Source organism: Saccopteryx bilineata, chromosome 7 (genome assembly GCF_036850765.1).
Source record: "Saccopteryx bilineata isolate mSacBil1 chromosome 7, mSacBil1_pri_phased_curated, whole genome shotgun sequence".
NCBI classification, from domain to species: domain Eukaryota; kingdom Metazoa; phylum Chordata; class Mammalia; order Chiroptera; family Emballonuridae; genus Saccopteryx; species Saccopteryx bilineata.
The window spans coordinates 41,982,587-41,997,096 of NC_089496.1; the positions used below are offsets into that span (position 1 = coordinate 41,982,587).

The window sequence follows — 14,510 nt, forward strand, 5'->3', positions numbered from 1 at the left end:
GAATAGTATACCATGGTGTATATATGCCTCATCTTCTTTATCCAGTCTTCTATTTTTTTTACAGTGATTAAAAGCCTTTAAGCAAATTCTTGGCCAATACAGCAAGAATCCATAAAAGAGTAGTGTCCTTAACATGTTCACCAAGTCCAAGTTGGCCCCATCACCATGCCAAATCCCTGAAAAATGCAACCCAACCCCAGTTCAGTCTGTTAGGAGCTGTCACAGGGAGCAGGAGTCCAGGAAAAGTCCACATCCAGGAAAAGTCCGCATGGCACTGGAATTGTCACCATTCTATACTTTGCAGCTCATGTCCAAGTCCCAGTGACCGCTGCTTCTAGCTGGTAAAGATTCAGGTAGACTGGAAAAGCCATCTGCAGCATGTGTGGATATGGAGCTTCTGTTCTCCTCTGCCTGGAGAGATGAGACCAGGTTGCTTTTCCCTGGAGCTCTGCGACTGTGGCATGGTAAAGAGAACCTTGGGATACACTAAGCTGGGTGGCAGTGTTTTTGTTTTTGTTTTAAAGTTGTACAAATGTGTATTTAAAGAATCAAAATGTGTTATGATTCTTGTAATAAAAAGTTCTTCCATCCCCCAAGAGCCCTAAAGTTTCCCATTTTTCAGAGTCTACCATTTTAAATTATTTAATCTGATTTTTTGGTGATTATCTCTACCTCTCAATAACATGCTGTATAAACTATTTTTTGGTTCTTCAATTATAGGTGTTAGCTGTTAACTTCCCATTATGCACAGTAAGGGTTTGGTTTTATTTCTTCCCCAGAATTGCATCCCACCTACCCCAAGCGACTTTCACACATACATGTCCTTCTTGTCCTGCTATTTTCCCATCATAATTTTTGTTAGAACAATATTAGTGTTTCTATTATTATGAGTATGTTAATGGTATTCATTACTGAACCATGTAGTACATTATAATTACTTTTCCTTTCCTGTACTTATTTCTTATTATAAAAATATGTTTAGCCTGACCGGGTGGTGGCGCAGTGGGTAGAGCGTTGGACTGGGATGCGGAGGACCCAGGTTCAAGACCCCAAGGTCGCCAGCTTGAGCACGGGCTCGTCTGGTTTGAGCAGGAGCTCACCAGCTTGGACCCAAGGTCGCTGGCTCGAGCAAGGGGTTACTCGGTCTACTGAAGGCCCGCGGTCAAGGCACATGTGAGAAGGCAATCAATGAACAACTAAGGTGTCGCAAGGAAAAACCGATGTTTCATGCTTCTCGTCTCTCTCTGTTCTTGTCTGACTGTCCCTATCTATCCCTCTCTCTGACTTTTTTTTTTGTAAAAAAAAAAAAAATTATGTTTATTACAAGCACTCAGATATTACAGAAATATACAACATAGATAAGTAAAAGTACAGCAGAGAGAATGTCAGTTAATTTGGCATATATGAGAGGTGGCATACTTTTTCTTAAAAGACTAAGTAGTAACTATTTTCAGGTTTGTGGGTTATATGGTCTCCCCTGCATTAAATAAGCATGGTTGTAGTTGTGTTACAATAAAACTTTATTACAAGGACAGACAGCTATAGTTTGCTGACACATAGTCCAGCACATTGTTTTATTTTGAACAAAAATGGAATTGTAGTGTGGATACTAGATTGCAACTTATTTGTTTTCACTTAATTACAGTGGATATCTTTTCATATTATTACTTATAGGGCTCTGTTGCCTCCCGATGGTCTTACCAGTCTACATGTCTACTACCACTTTCCCACTAGTGTGAAAATACCAGCTTCTCCACACTATACCAGTTCTCTTGAGTCTTAAGTGGCACCTAATTGTTTGCTTTTGTGGGTTTTTTTTGTTGTTGTTGTTTACAGGAGCAGTTAAAAAAGATTTTCTTGTTTGTATTGCTTGTATGTATGAGAGTGAATTGCTGGTATCCTTTGCCGATTTTTCTTCTAGGAAATTTCTTAATTGATTGTTTATAAAGACATTACTGGCCCTGGCTGGTTGGCTCAGCGGTAGAGTGTCGGCCTGGCTTGCGGGGGACCCGGGTTCGATTCCCGGCCAGGGCACACAGGAGAAGCGCCCATTTGCTTCTCCACCCCTCCCCCTCTCCTTCCTCTCTGTCTCTCTCTTCCCCTCCCACAGCCAAGGCTCCATTGGAGCAAAGATGGCCCGGGCGCTGGGGATGGCTCCTTGGCCTCTGCCCCAGGCGCTAGAGTGGCTCTGGTCGCGGCAGAGCGACGCCCCGGAGGGGCAGAGCATCGCCCCCTGGTGGGCAGAGCATCGCCCCTGGTGGGCGTGCCGGGTGGATCCCGGTCAGGCGCATGCGGGAGTCTGTCTGTCTCTCCCCGTTTCCAGCTTCAGAAGAATGCAAAAAGAAAAAAAAAAAAAAGACATTACTTCTGTCTGTATATGTTGCAAATATTTTTCCTGTTTTTTTTCAGTTGTGCAATAACTTGGTCTATTGTGAAACATGTTGATAGTTATTTATGGATTAGTTTTATGCTTAAAATTTTTTCTCCAAAACTCACATTCTAATATATTATTATTATTATTATTTTAACATTTATGTATGTCTATAATATAATTGAGATACAGATTTCCCCCCAAATTAAATAGCCAGTTATTTCAGTTTTATTGTTTTAATTCCATCCTTTGCTTCATTATTTGAAATGACAGTATATGTTACAATAAGATGAGAATTTTATAAGTTCTGGAGAACTTGAACCTTTAGCCATATAGAAATCATTTAGCCTCTTACTGCTATATAGAAAAGCTAGTCAATCAAATATATTTATTGAATGGTCTTTACTTGAGCTATCCATCTTTTCTTATTCTTGCTGTGTAAGTACAACTGAAAACCCTGGGCATTGATATAAAGCAAATAGATTCTGGAAGAGAAAAAGTCAGACTGGCTAGGACTCAAGGAACAAGACAGTGGTGGTTCCCTGGTTTTCTCTTTACCCCGTATATTCCAGACCTGGAGCTGAGGAAGCCAGCAGCCTCGAAATACTAGCAGGCACAGACCCAAAAGGCCCCAACAGAAGTGTGTTTTCTGTAGTTGAGAAAGTGGTGGCCCAGCAAGACAAAACTTTTGGACAATAACTATTCTCCTCCAGCCAAACAGAAAATAACTGTGGCTCACCACTCCCCACATGGTAAAACGCCAAGTGGGAAGCCTAGAATTCCACCCTTGCAGGCTATCGTGAGTCACCCACCCATCCCCCCTGCACATGTAATCAGTGGAGATCACATGGATTTTGACTTCCACGTGGCAAAAAATATGGTGGCCATCCCCCTCCCTTTGGGGTGATGTTAGAGGAGTCCTCGAGGAGAGGTAGGACTTTTACCGTTGCTCAGTGGTAAGGAGATCATCCCACCACAGTGTCAATAAAAAGTACATGGGGAGCCTGGCCAGGCAGTGGCACAGTGGATAGAGCATTGGACTGGAATGAGGAGGGCCCAGGTTAGAGACCCCAAGGTCGCCAGCTTGAGCGCGGGCTCATCTGTTTTGAGCAAAGCTCACCAGCTTGGACTCAAGGTCGCTAGTTCAAGCAAGGGGTTATTCGGTCTGCTGAAGGCCCATGGTCAAGGCACATATGAGAAAGCAATCAATGAACAACTAAGGTCTTGCAACAAAAAACTGATGATTGATGCTTCTCATCTCTCTCTGTACCTGTCCGTCTGTCCCTATCTATCCCCCCTCTCACTCTCTTTCTGTCCCTGTAAAAAAACACACCAACCCCCTCCCCTCCAAAAACAAACAAACAAAAAAACGCACATGGGGACCTGGAACTTCTACCTCCATTCAAAGGGAAAGAGGGACTCATCACCCTCAGGTGACAATGAGGCTAAGTGAAGAACCTAGACTTCTGCCTCCACCTGGCAATAAGAAGGTGCCACCTGTCTGCCTGGCCACTGTGTTATCAGGCAAAACCACCTAAAATGGGAGGTTTAAGTAAGATCCAGAATCTCATAATGTGTAAATGTACAGGTTTGAAATATAAATCACTTGTCATACAAAGAACTGGGAATATTTCTAACTGAATAAAAAAGACAACCAATGACAGATGTTAGAAATTCTGGCCAGAGTTTATGATGTAGTCCTGAGTTTGAAGGCAGGACTTCAAACTCTGGAGGCAGAATTCCTTTTTATTTCAGGAACTTGTCTTTTTTTGATGAGGTCCACCCTTATGATGTAGATACTCTTCTGTACCCGAAGTCTATTGGTTTAAATGCTCATTACACCTAAAAACTACCTTAATGGCAACATCTAGACAGGTGGATTTGTCTGGGCACCTTAGCCTAGTGGAGTTGACACATAACTTAGCCTAGCCAACTTGACACAAAATGAACCATCACAGGTGGTAAAAAGAAGTAAAGCTTAGGCCCTGGCCGGTTGGCTCAGCAGTAGAGCATCGGCCTGGCGTGTGGGGGACCCGGGTTCGATTTCCGGCCAGGGCACATAGGATAAGCGCCCATTTGCTTCTCCACTCCACCCCCTCTATCCTCTCTGTCTCTCTCTTTCCCTCCCGCAGCCAAGGCTCCATTGGAGCAAAGATGGCCCGGGCGCTGGGGATGGCTCCTTGGCCTCTGCCCCAGGCGCTAGAGTGGCTCTGGTTGCGACAGAGCATCGCCCCCTGGTGGGCAGAGCATCGCCTCTGGCGGGCGTGCCGGGTGGATCCCGGTCGGGCGCATGCGGGAGTCTGTCTGACTGTCTCTCCCTGTTTCCAGCTTCAGAAAAATACAAAAAAAAAAAAAAAAAAAAAAAAAAAAAAGAAAAGCTTATACCACTAAAAATGGTAAAATGACTATGATGTTATCTATGTTGTAATATGTAGAGAAACCACTAAAACTATGCAAAGAGATACATTCAGAAACAGATGTATCAAGAGAATGATAAAAAATATTCAGGTAATTCACAGGAAGGCAGGAAAAAGAAAATAGGGAAGTGAAAAACAGAACAACAGAAATGAGATGGAAGACTTAAGTCTTAATATATCACAATTTAAGTATAAATGTTCTAAAGAATGTTTGCCTTCTGGATTAAAAATCTGACTCTTATGTGCTATCTCTAAGAAACTTACTTCAAATTTAATGAGATTGGCTGGTTGAAAGTAAAAGGATGGAAAAAGATATATCATGCAAACAGGGTAAGGAGTGGCTCTATTAATATCAGATAAAGTAGACTTTAGAGCAAAGAAAACAACCAAAGTCAGAGAAGGACATTATATGATTATAAAAGTGTGAACCCACCCAGAAGGAATGACAACCGTAAATGTGCATCTGACCTGTGGTGGCGCACTGGATTGAGCTTTGACGAGGATGCTGAGGGCTCCGGTTAAAACCCTAAGGTTGTTGGCTTGAGTGCTGGCATGCCAGCTTGAGCGCAGGATCATCAACATGATCCCCAAGGTCCCTGGCTTGAAGCCCAAAGGTCTCTGGCTTGAGCCCAAAATTGCTGACTTGAGCAAGGGGTCACTGTCCCAACTGGAGCCATGGCCCCTCCCTACCGTCAAGGCACATATGAGAAGCAATCAATTAAAAAAAAAAACTAAAGTGAAGCAACTACAAGTTGATGCGTCTCATTTCTCTCCTACCCCTCTCCCTTCCTGTCTTTCTCTCTTAAAAAAAAAAAAAAATCTCCAAACTGATAAAAATAAAAGGAGAAATAGATAAATCCACAATTACAGTGAGAATTTAAACACCCTCCTTCTCAGGAGCTATTAGAAAATCTTCAAGGATATAGAAGATCTGAAGAACACAGTCTAATCAATGGAATCTTATCTACCACCAATAGCAGAATATATATATATATTTTTAGATTCTATGGAATATTCACCAATATAAATTATATCATGGCCCATAAAACAATCCTCAATAAAATTAAAAGAATTGAAATGATACAGTGTGTTTTTTCTGGACACAGTGAACTTAAATTAGAAATCAATAACATAATAAAATCTCCAAATAATTGGTAACTAAACACACTTCTAAATAATCTGTGGGTCAAAGAGGAAGTTTCAAGGGAAATTTAAATACGTACATAGAACTGAATGAAAATGAAAACACGTAAAAACCGTGAGACATAGCTAAAGCAGCTCAGAGAGGGAAATTTGGAGCACTCATAAGTAAGTTAGAAAAGAGAAGTCTCAAATTCATTGTCTAAGCTCGCTTCTCAAGAACCTAGAAAAAGCAAAACAAAGCCAGAGCAAGTATTAGAAAAGAAATGATCAAGACAACAGAAATTTAAATGGAAAGAATAACAGTAGAGAAAGTCAATGAAACAAAAGATTTCATCCTTTGAAAGGGTAAAAAAAATTGACAAACTTTTTAGCAAGACTGGAAAAATAAAGATCAACTGCCAATATCAGGAATGAAAAAATATATAGTATCATCACTATACTGCAGACACAAAGGTAATGAGGGACTATGAATAGCTCTACACTCATGAATTTAATATTTTAGATGAAATGGATCAGTTCATTGAGAACCACAAACTACTAATACTCATCCAATATGAAATAGATAATTTGACTAGTCCTATAACTGTCAGGAAAGTTGAATTTATAGTTTAAGAACTACCAAAAATAAATCTCCAAGGACCAGTTGGTTTCACTGAAGAATTCTATCAGAAGTTTTAATAAGAATATTCTACAGTTTTTTCCCCCAGAAAATAGCAGGGGAGGGAACACTTCCCAGGTCATTTTTTGAAGCTAGAATTATATTTATACCCAACCAGACAAAGATAGTACAAATAAGTAAAACTACAGACCAATATTCCTCTTGAATATAGATTTGAAAATTCTTAGGAAATATTAGCCAACAGAATTCAGCAACATGTGAAAAAGAATTAAACATCATGTAAGGGCCTAATATCCAAAATATACAAAGAACTCATAAAACTCAACAACAAACAAACAAACAATCCAATAAAAAAATGGGAAGAAGATATGAATAGACACTTCTCCCAGGAAGAAATACAAATGGCCAACAGATATATGAAAAGATGCTCATCTTCTTTAGCTATTAGAGAAATGCAAATCAAAACGGCAATGAGATACCACCTCACACCTGTTCGATTAGCTGTTATTAGCAAGTCAGGTAATAGCAAATGTTGGAGAGGCTGTGGAGAAAAAGGAACCCTCATACACTGTTGGTGGGAATGTAAAGTAGTACAACCATTATGGAAGAAAGTATGGTGGTTCCTCAAAAAACTGAAAATAGAACTACCTTATGACCCAGCAATCCCTCTACTGGGTATATATCCCCAAAACTCAGAAACATTGATACGTAAAGACACATGCAGCCCCATGTTTATTGCAGCATTGTTCACAGTGGCCAGGACATGGAAACAACCAAAAAGCCCGTCAATAGATGACTGGATAAAGAAGATGTGGCACATATACACTATGGAATACTACTCAGCCATAAGAAATGATGACATCGGAACATTTACAGCAAAATGGTGGGATCTTGATAACATGATACGAAGCGAAATAAGTAAATCAGAAAAAAAAACAGGAACTGTATTATTCCATACGTAGGTGGGACATAATAGTGAAACTAAGAGACATTGATAAGAGTGTGGTGGTTACGGGGGGGAGGGGGGAATGGGAGAGGGATAGGGGGTGGGAGGGGCACAAAGAAAACAAGATAGAAGGTGACAGAGGACAATCTGACTTTGGGTGGTGGGTATGCAACATAATTGAACGACAAGATAACCTGGACTTGTTATCTTTGAATATATGTATCCTGATTTATTGATGTCACCCCATTAAAAAAATAAAATTATAAAAAAAAAAAAAATATATAAAACAAAAAAAAAAAAGAAAAAAAAAAGAAAAAAAAAAAAGAATTAAACATCATGACCAAATGGCATTTATTCTAGGAATGCAAGGCTGGTTCAGTGATCAAAAATCAATCAGTGTAGTCCATATTAACAAGCTAATTAGAGGGAAGAGGGTTTTACTATAAAGGACAACATAGGGAACCTTGTGGTGATAGAAATATTCTGCATCTTGACTATCAGTGTTGGTATTCTGGTTGCGTTGTATATGTTTTTTTGTTTTTTTTTTTTTTTCATTTTTCTGAAGCTGGAAACGGGGAGAGACAGTCAGACAGACTCCCACATGCGCCCGACCGGGATCCACCCGGCACGCCCACCAGGGGCGACGCTCTGCCCACCAGGGGGCGATGCTCTGCCCATCCTGGGCGTCGCCATGTTGCGACCAGAGCCACTCTAGCGCCTGAGGCAGAGGCCACAGAGCCATCCCCAGCGCCCGGGCCATCTTTGCTCCAGTGGAGCCTTGGCTGCGGGAGGGGAAGAGAGAGACAGAGAGGAAGGAGGGGGTGGGGGTGGGGGTGGAGAAGCAAATGGGTGCTTCTCCTGTGTGCCCTGGCCGGGAATCGAACCCGGGTCCTCCGCACGCTAGGCCGACGCTCTACCGCTGAGCCAACAGGCCAGGGTCGCGTTGTATATGGTTTTGCAAGATGTTAGTATTGGGGGAAAGTGGGTAAAGGGTACAGGAATTTATGTACATATTCTTATAATTATATGTCAATCTGTAATTATCTCAAAATTACCAACTTAAAACCCTAAACCAAACCTATAAAATTCATTCTAAGTATGCTAAAGGAAAAGGAATCTCATAAGTCCTATTGGAAGTAATTTCAATGTGGCCATTTAAACCGTTTACCTTCTTCATGATTTACATCATTTAGACAAATCCATTATGTAGCTTTTCTTTTCTCACTTAAAAAATTAGGCTTATTTTATGTTTCTAGGCACTCAATTTGTATTTAAAGTTTGATGGGAACACATATTGATCCCCTTATGAGATCTTAACAATGCGCCTTACAATCTTAAGTAGGGGAGTAATAAAATATTTGTTCAATAACATAATTTATTGAGCACCAGTGGGAGAAGGTAGTGATATTAAAAATGTAAAAGACTAGACAATGTATATTTAATTAGAGAGTTTATGAGGTTTTTGAAACCACTTTTACCTAACAGTGTTCTTTTACTCTAATAGTCAAACTTTTTTTTTTTAAGTTCAGTGAGAGGAGGGGAGGCAGAGACAGACTCTCGCATGCACTCCAACTAGGATTTACTCAGCAAGCTCTGCCCATCAGGGTCATTGCTGCATTGTTCAGCAACCTAGCTGTTGCAAGCCCTCAGGCGGAGGCCATGGAGCCATCCTAAGCACTTAAGGCCAACTCGTTCTAATCTAGCCATGGCTGCAGGAGGGGAAAAGAGAGAGAGAGAAAGGGAGGTGGAGGGATAGAGAGCAGACGGTTGCTTCTCCTGTGCACCCTGACTGGGAATTGAACCCCGGACATCCACGCGCCGGACTGATGCTCTACCACTGAACCAACTGGCCATGGCCCCAAAAGTTTTAAATTTGGATGAAGTACAGTTTGTGTTGTTTTTTTCTTTTTTGACAGAGACAGAGTTAGAGAGAGGGACAGATAAGGACAGACAGGAAGGGAGAGAGGTGAGAAGCATCAATTCTCATTGCAACATCTTAGTTCATTTATTTTTTTCCCATATGTGCCTTGACAGGGATGAGGGGTGACTACAGCAGAGCGAATGACCCCTTGCTGGAGCCAGCGACCTTCAGCTCAAGCCAGTAGCCTTGGGCTTCAAGCCAGTGACTTTTGGGCTCAAGTCAGAGACCATGGGGTCATGTCTATGATCCTGCGCTCAAGCCAGTAACGCTGACCCTGTGCTCAAGCTGGTGAGCCTGTGCTCAAGCTGGATGAGCCTGTGCTTTTCTTGGTATCTTTTTTTTTTTTAAATAATTTTTTTAATTTTTATTTTATTTTTTTCTTTTACAGAGACAGAGAGAGAGATAGACAGGGACAGACAGACGGAACAGAGAGATGAGAAGCATCAATCATTAGTTTTTCAATGAACAACACCTTAGTTGTTCATTGATTGCTTTCTCATATGTGCCTTGACCGCAGGCCTTCAGCAGACCGAGTAACCCCTTGCTTGAGCCAGCGACCTTGGGCTCAAGCTGGTGAGCTTTGCTCAAACCAGATGAGCCCACGCTCAAGCTGGTGACCTCGGGGTCTCTAACCTGGGTCTTCCGCATCCCAGTCTGACGCTTTACCCACTGCGCCACTGCCTGGTCAGGCTTTTTTCTGATATCTTTTTTTTTTTTTTTTTTTGTATTTTTCTGAAGCTGGAAACGGGGAGAGACAGTCAGACTCCCGCATGCGCCCGACCGGGATCCACCCGGCACGCCCACCAGGGGGCGATGCTGTGCCCCTCCGGGGGGGTCGCTCTGCCGCGAGCAGAGCCACTCTAGCGCCTGGGGCAGAGGCCAAGGAGCCATCCCCAGCGCCCAGGCCATCTTTGCTCCAATGGAGCTTTGGCTGCGGGAGGGGAAGAGAGAGACAGAGAGGAAGGAGGGGGTGGGGGTGGAGAAGCAAATGGGCGCTTCTCCTATGTGCCCTGGCCGGGAATCGAACCCGGGTCCCCCACACGCCAGGCCGACGCTCTACCGCTGAGCCAACCGGCCAGGGCCTATTTTTATTGAGTTTAGAGAGAGAGAAAGGGAGAGAGAGTGAGAGAGAGACAGGAACATTGATCTATGTATGATTCCTGTATGTGCCCTGACCTGGAATCGAACTGGCAACCTCTGTGCCTCAAGCAGTGCTCTAACCAACTGAGCTATCTGTCTAGGGCTTGAGCTGCTTTTAAGTCCAGGACCAACAAAACATAACCATGTTAGCTGTAACTGAGCAAGTACCTAACGTATGCTAGGCACCTTTAGGAATCCTGAGAAAAGAGAATTCTAAGGAACAAAAGCGTCATCATTTCATTCTTGCCACCAGGTAGTTCTGCTGAAACCATTTAACCTCCCAGATAGGGAGGTTAGAAGTTATAGTCTTCCCCATCCTTTCTGGAAGAAATTTAAGTCAGAGCTCTTGCTGGTGTCTCTGCTGTATTAATCAGGTTCCTGGCATGGGCCCTGGATCCCAGCCTCCCCCACGTCTCAGACTGGAGGCCCCAGGTTTCCTGTTTCTGCATTTCATTGACTTTCTTACTTCGCTCACCCAGCTTTCACCTTACCTGCTTAGTCCATAGTCATCTTTACAAATTGCTTTAAGAAATTCAAGGTAAATGGTTTCCTTACAAGGGACTAACTTTCGAACTAGACTTTTAAGTCTGTTTTATTGCACTAGAAAAGGGAGAGTTTTCCCCATGTTTACAACCCTGAAGTTCTTTAAGAAGCTCTATATGTGTGAGGCTGTTGATTAAAATAATTAAGCCTTTTCTATTTGTGGTGTGAGCGTTTTCTCTAGCTCTCATATTTTCTTTCAGATGACTCAATAATTGTTCACTTGTTTCCTCAAACTGTGAAAACACAAATATTAAGTGCTCTGTCAATGTTTAATATGGTTTATTTTGATTTTTTTCCTTTAGCGGATCTAAAAAGAACCATTGCTGTCCTGTTGGATGACATTTTACAACGGTTGGTAAAACTAGAGAACAAAGTTGACTATATTGTGGTGAACGGCTCAGCCACCAACACCACCAATGGTACTGGTGGGAGCCTGGTGCCAGTGACCACAAACAAAAGGATTAATGCGTCAGGCAGCATTAGATAGCAATGGAGGATCACCTGCTGCTGCTACATCCACCATGGGTTACGTCCTCGGGCAGAAACGCTTTTAAATTGCTGGCTAGGATAGAGCAATATTTTACAATTAAAGCTCGCTGCATTTTCAAGGAATATGCTGGATTCATGGAACTCTAATTCTGTATATAAATTTTAAGAATTATTAGTTTGCTTTCAGACAGGTCTCCTCAGTGCTGTACTATCTCCTTAAAGGGAATTTGGTAACATGGTTGATGTGGTATGCAGATAGGTGATCTTTGTATAAACCTTTTGTGTTTGAGATCAAGCTGAAATAAAAACACTGAAAGACATGGCTTCATTTCTATACAGTATTTATTGAAATATATAACATGTTTTTCAGACAAGTGAAGAATATTGTTATTGAATCATTTTGTCCTTTGTTCTCAATAGATATAACTGTTAGACTAATACTGTTAGAAAGTGTGCTTACTTCCAGTGCTGTATTTGTTATTCAGACTATGAGCAGAGAAAGGAAGTATCGTGTTGAAAGTGATATTTTGAAATCATGACCCAAAGAATGTCTTCATTTGCACTATCCTTCAGGATAACTGGAGGTTAATTATTGTATATTTTTAAAATTTACATTTGTATGAGTATAAAATCTTGAAATGGGTAGTAACCACTGTCTGTAACCTATTCTTAACATTGGGACAATTAAATAATATTAAAATAGTAATCTCTAATCTCATATGTAACATTTTCTTACATGTATTCTGAAGAATAAGAGATATTTTTATGATGAGATTTAAAATAAGCATGATTTTTCACATACATGAATGCTAATTGAAAAGTTTAACCCTTTGAGTGTCTATGCTATGAGGAAAGCACATTATTTCCATACTTTGATAATTTTTGCCTTTATGTTGGCATGGGAAGGGAGACAGATATTTGTGAGACTGGGGCTCTTAGGGACTTTAGCCAGATGTGTAGTTGTATAAAGGTATTTGTACCACATTAAATTGCTTAGAAAATGTTAACATTATATAAGAGTATCCTGCTTTATGAAGTTTTGGATTTGTATAATTGATACATTAAATGTTTGTTTTATGTAATAACCATTTAAAATAATTAAGAACATTTAAGATAATTTAAATTATGAAGATTGACTATCTTTTCAGGAAAACAGTTAATGTATATAGCACAAGAGATCCTAATCTTGGGTAATTCTAGTATAGAGCAAAAGACACCTTTATTTAAATTTCCCTTGCAGCAAATTTAATTGCTAGATGGTGCCCTATATTTCATAGTATTTATTCTTTATAATAACTGCTGAAGTGCAGCTAGCTTCTAGATTTAGAGTATTGAATTTAGTTTTGGATATTATATTGTTCATTATTATAATGTACTACCACACATAGTAGCAACAATTATAATGTTTTATTAAAATAAGTATGAGAGAATATTGTTTCATGAAAAGCAGCTTTCCAAACTTTCTCTGTACTCTACCTTGATGTGAAGAACTTAATTATATACCATTGCCAGGTGAAGTTTGGAATAATTGTTCAGTCTTTCTTATTAGATGTGGACATTTTTTGTTTTTTGTTGTTTTCAGGGATGAAATAAAATATATTGTTTGTACTTACAAAGTGTTATTGTGTTTTTCTTTAATGGTGGTTCTGCATTTAACAAATGGTTAATGATTAAAAGAAATATTAGAAAATTTTGGGCTTTGTTCCATCAATTCCAGATAACTTCTTTTTAAAAAATTTATTGAGTTTTAGAGAGAGGAAGGAATAGAGAGAGAGAGAAAGAAACATCAATCTGTTCCTGTATGTGTCCTGTCTGGGGATTGAACCCACAACCTTTGCATATCGGGATGATGTAACCAGCAAAACTATCCTGCCAGGGCCAGATAACTTTTTCAAAACAGGAAAATGGAATGTTGTCTTGTTCAGGGTAGGAGAGACTGAGTCCAAGGAACATGTCTGACGATTGTGATCAAAGGTACTTTCCTAGGTTTGGTACCTTCAAATTGAAGTTTATTGTTGAGATTTTGTAAGTCATGCCTTAGTATTTATATCTCAGTTAATTAGGACATTAGCACATAAGACATCTCTAAAGATACTAAAAACTTTTTAATTTCTTTTAGAATGTCTTTGGGTTTACTTATAAAGTAATTCAAATATTTCACATAATTAATGATAACTTGGATCTCATTTATCTTTTAAGAAACACTTAGGATTTTGACTCAGTTAAGTAGACTATAGAAGCTCAAGTCTGCCTTTTCAATGTTACCACATTCTTCCTTATTTTGAATTTAGAGAATTTACCTCATCTTGTTTAATTATGTCTCAGAAGCCTAAAGTGTTAACAGCTTCCATAGGAACCTCTGACTTGCACCTTAGGTTTAATTGCAAATAGTGTTCTGTTTTTTAACCACTTTGAGCTGAAAACTTTCAACATACTACCTTTCCCTTTTTTATAGAAAGTATTTATCCGGAAAGGGGACATGATATAAAGAAAGTGACAAAAACAAAGAAGTTGATTGAAATCATTAAAAAATATATTTATTAATTTTCTAGAGTGAGGGAAGGAGAGAGAGAGAAAGGGACATCGATCTGTTCCTGTATGTGCCCTGTCCAAGGATGGAACCAGAAATCTCTGCACTTTAGGACAGAGTTCTAACTAACCGAGCTATCTGTCAAGGGCAATTAAAATCATTTTTTAGGCCCTGGCCGGTTGGCTCAGTGGTAGAGCGTCAGCCTGGCGTGCGGAAGTCCCCGGTTCGATTCCCGGCCAGGACACACAGGAGAGGCGCCCATCTGCTTCTCCACCCCTCCCCCTCTCCTTCCTCTCTGTCACTCTCTTCTCCTCCCGCAGCCAAGGCTCCATTGGAGGAAAAGATGGCCCGGGCACTAGGGATGGCTCCTTGGCCTCTGCCCCAAGCGCTA

General features: G+C 40.6%; 1 protein-coding gene across 1 annotated transcript in view; it reads left to right on the top strand.

Moving 5' to 3' along the window:
- Nucleotides 1–13,205, top strand: part of CCDC126 (coiled-coil domain containing 126) — a 37,578-nt gene extending 24,373 nt beyond the window's left edge. Inside the window, exon 3 of the mRNA XM_066239894.1 lies at nt 11,403–13,205. Coding sequence (XP_066095991.1) covers nt 11,403–11,587 — 185 coding nt within the window. The 3' untranslated portion in view covers nt 11,588–13,205. The remainder of the gene's footprint in view (nt 1–11,402) is intronic.
- The last annotated feature ends 1,305 nt before the right edge of the window (nt 13,206–14,510 follow it).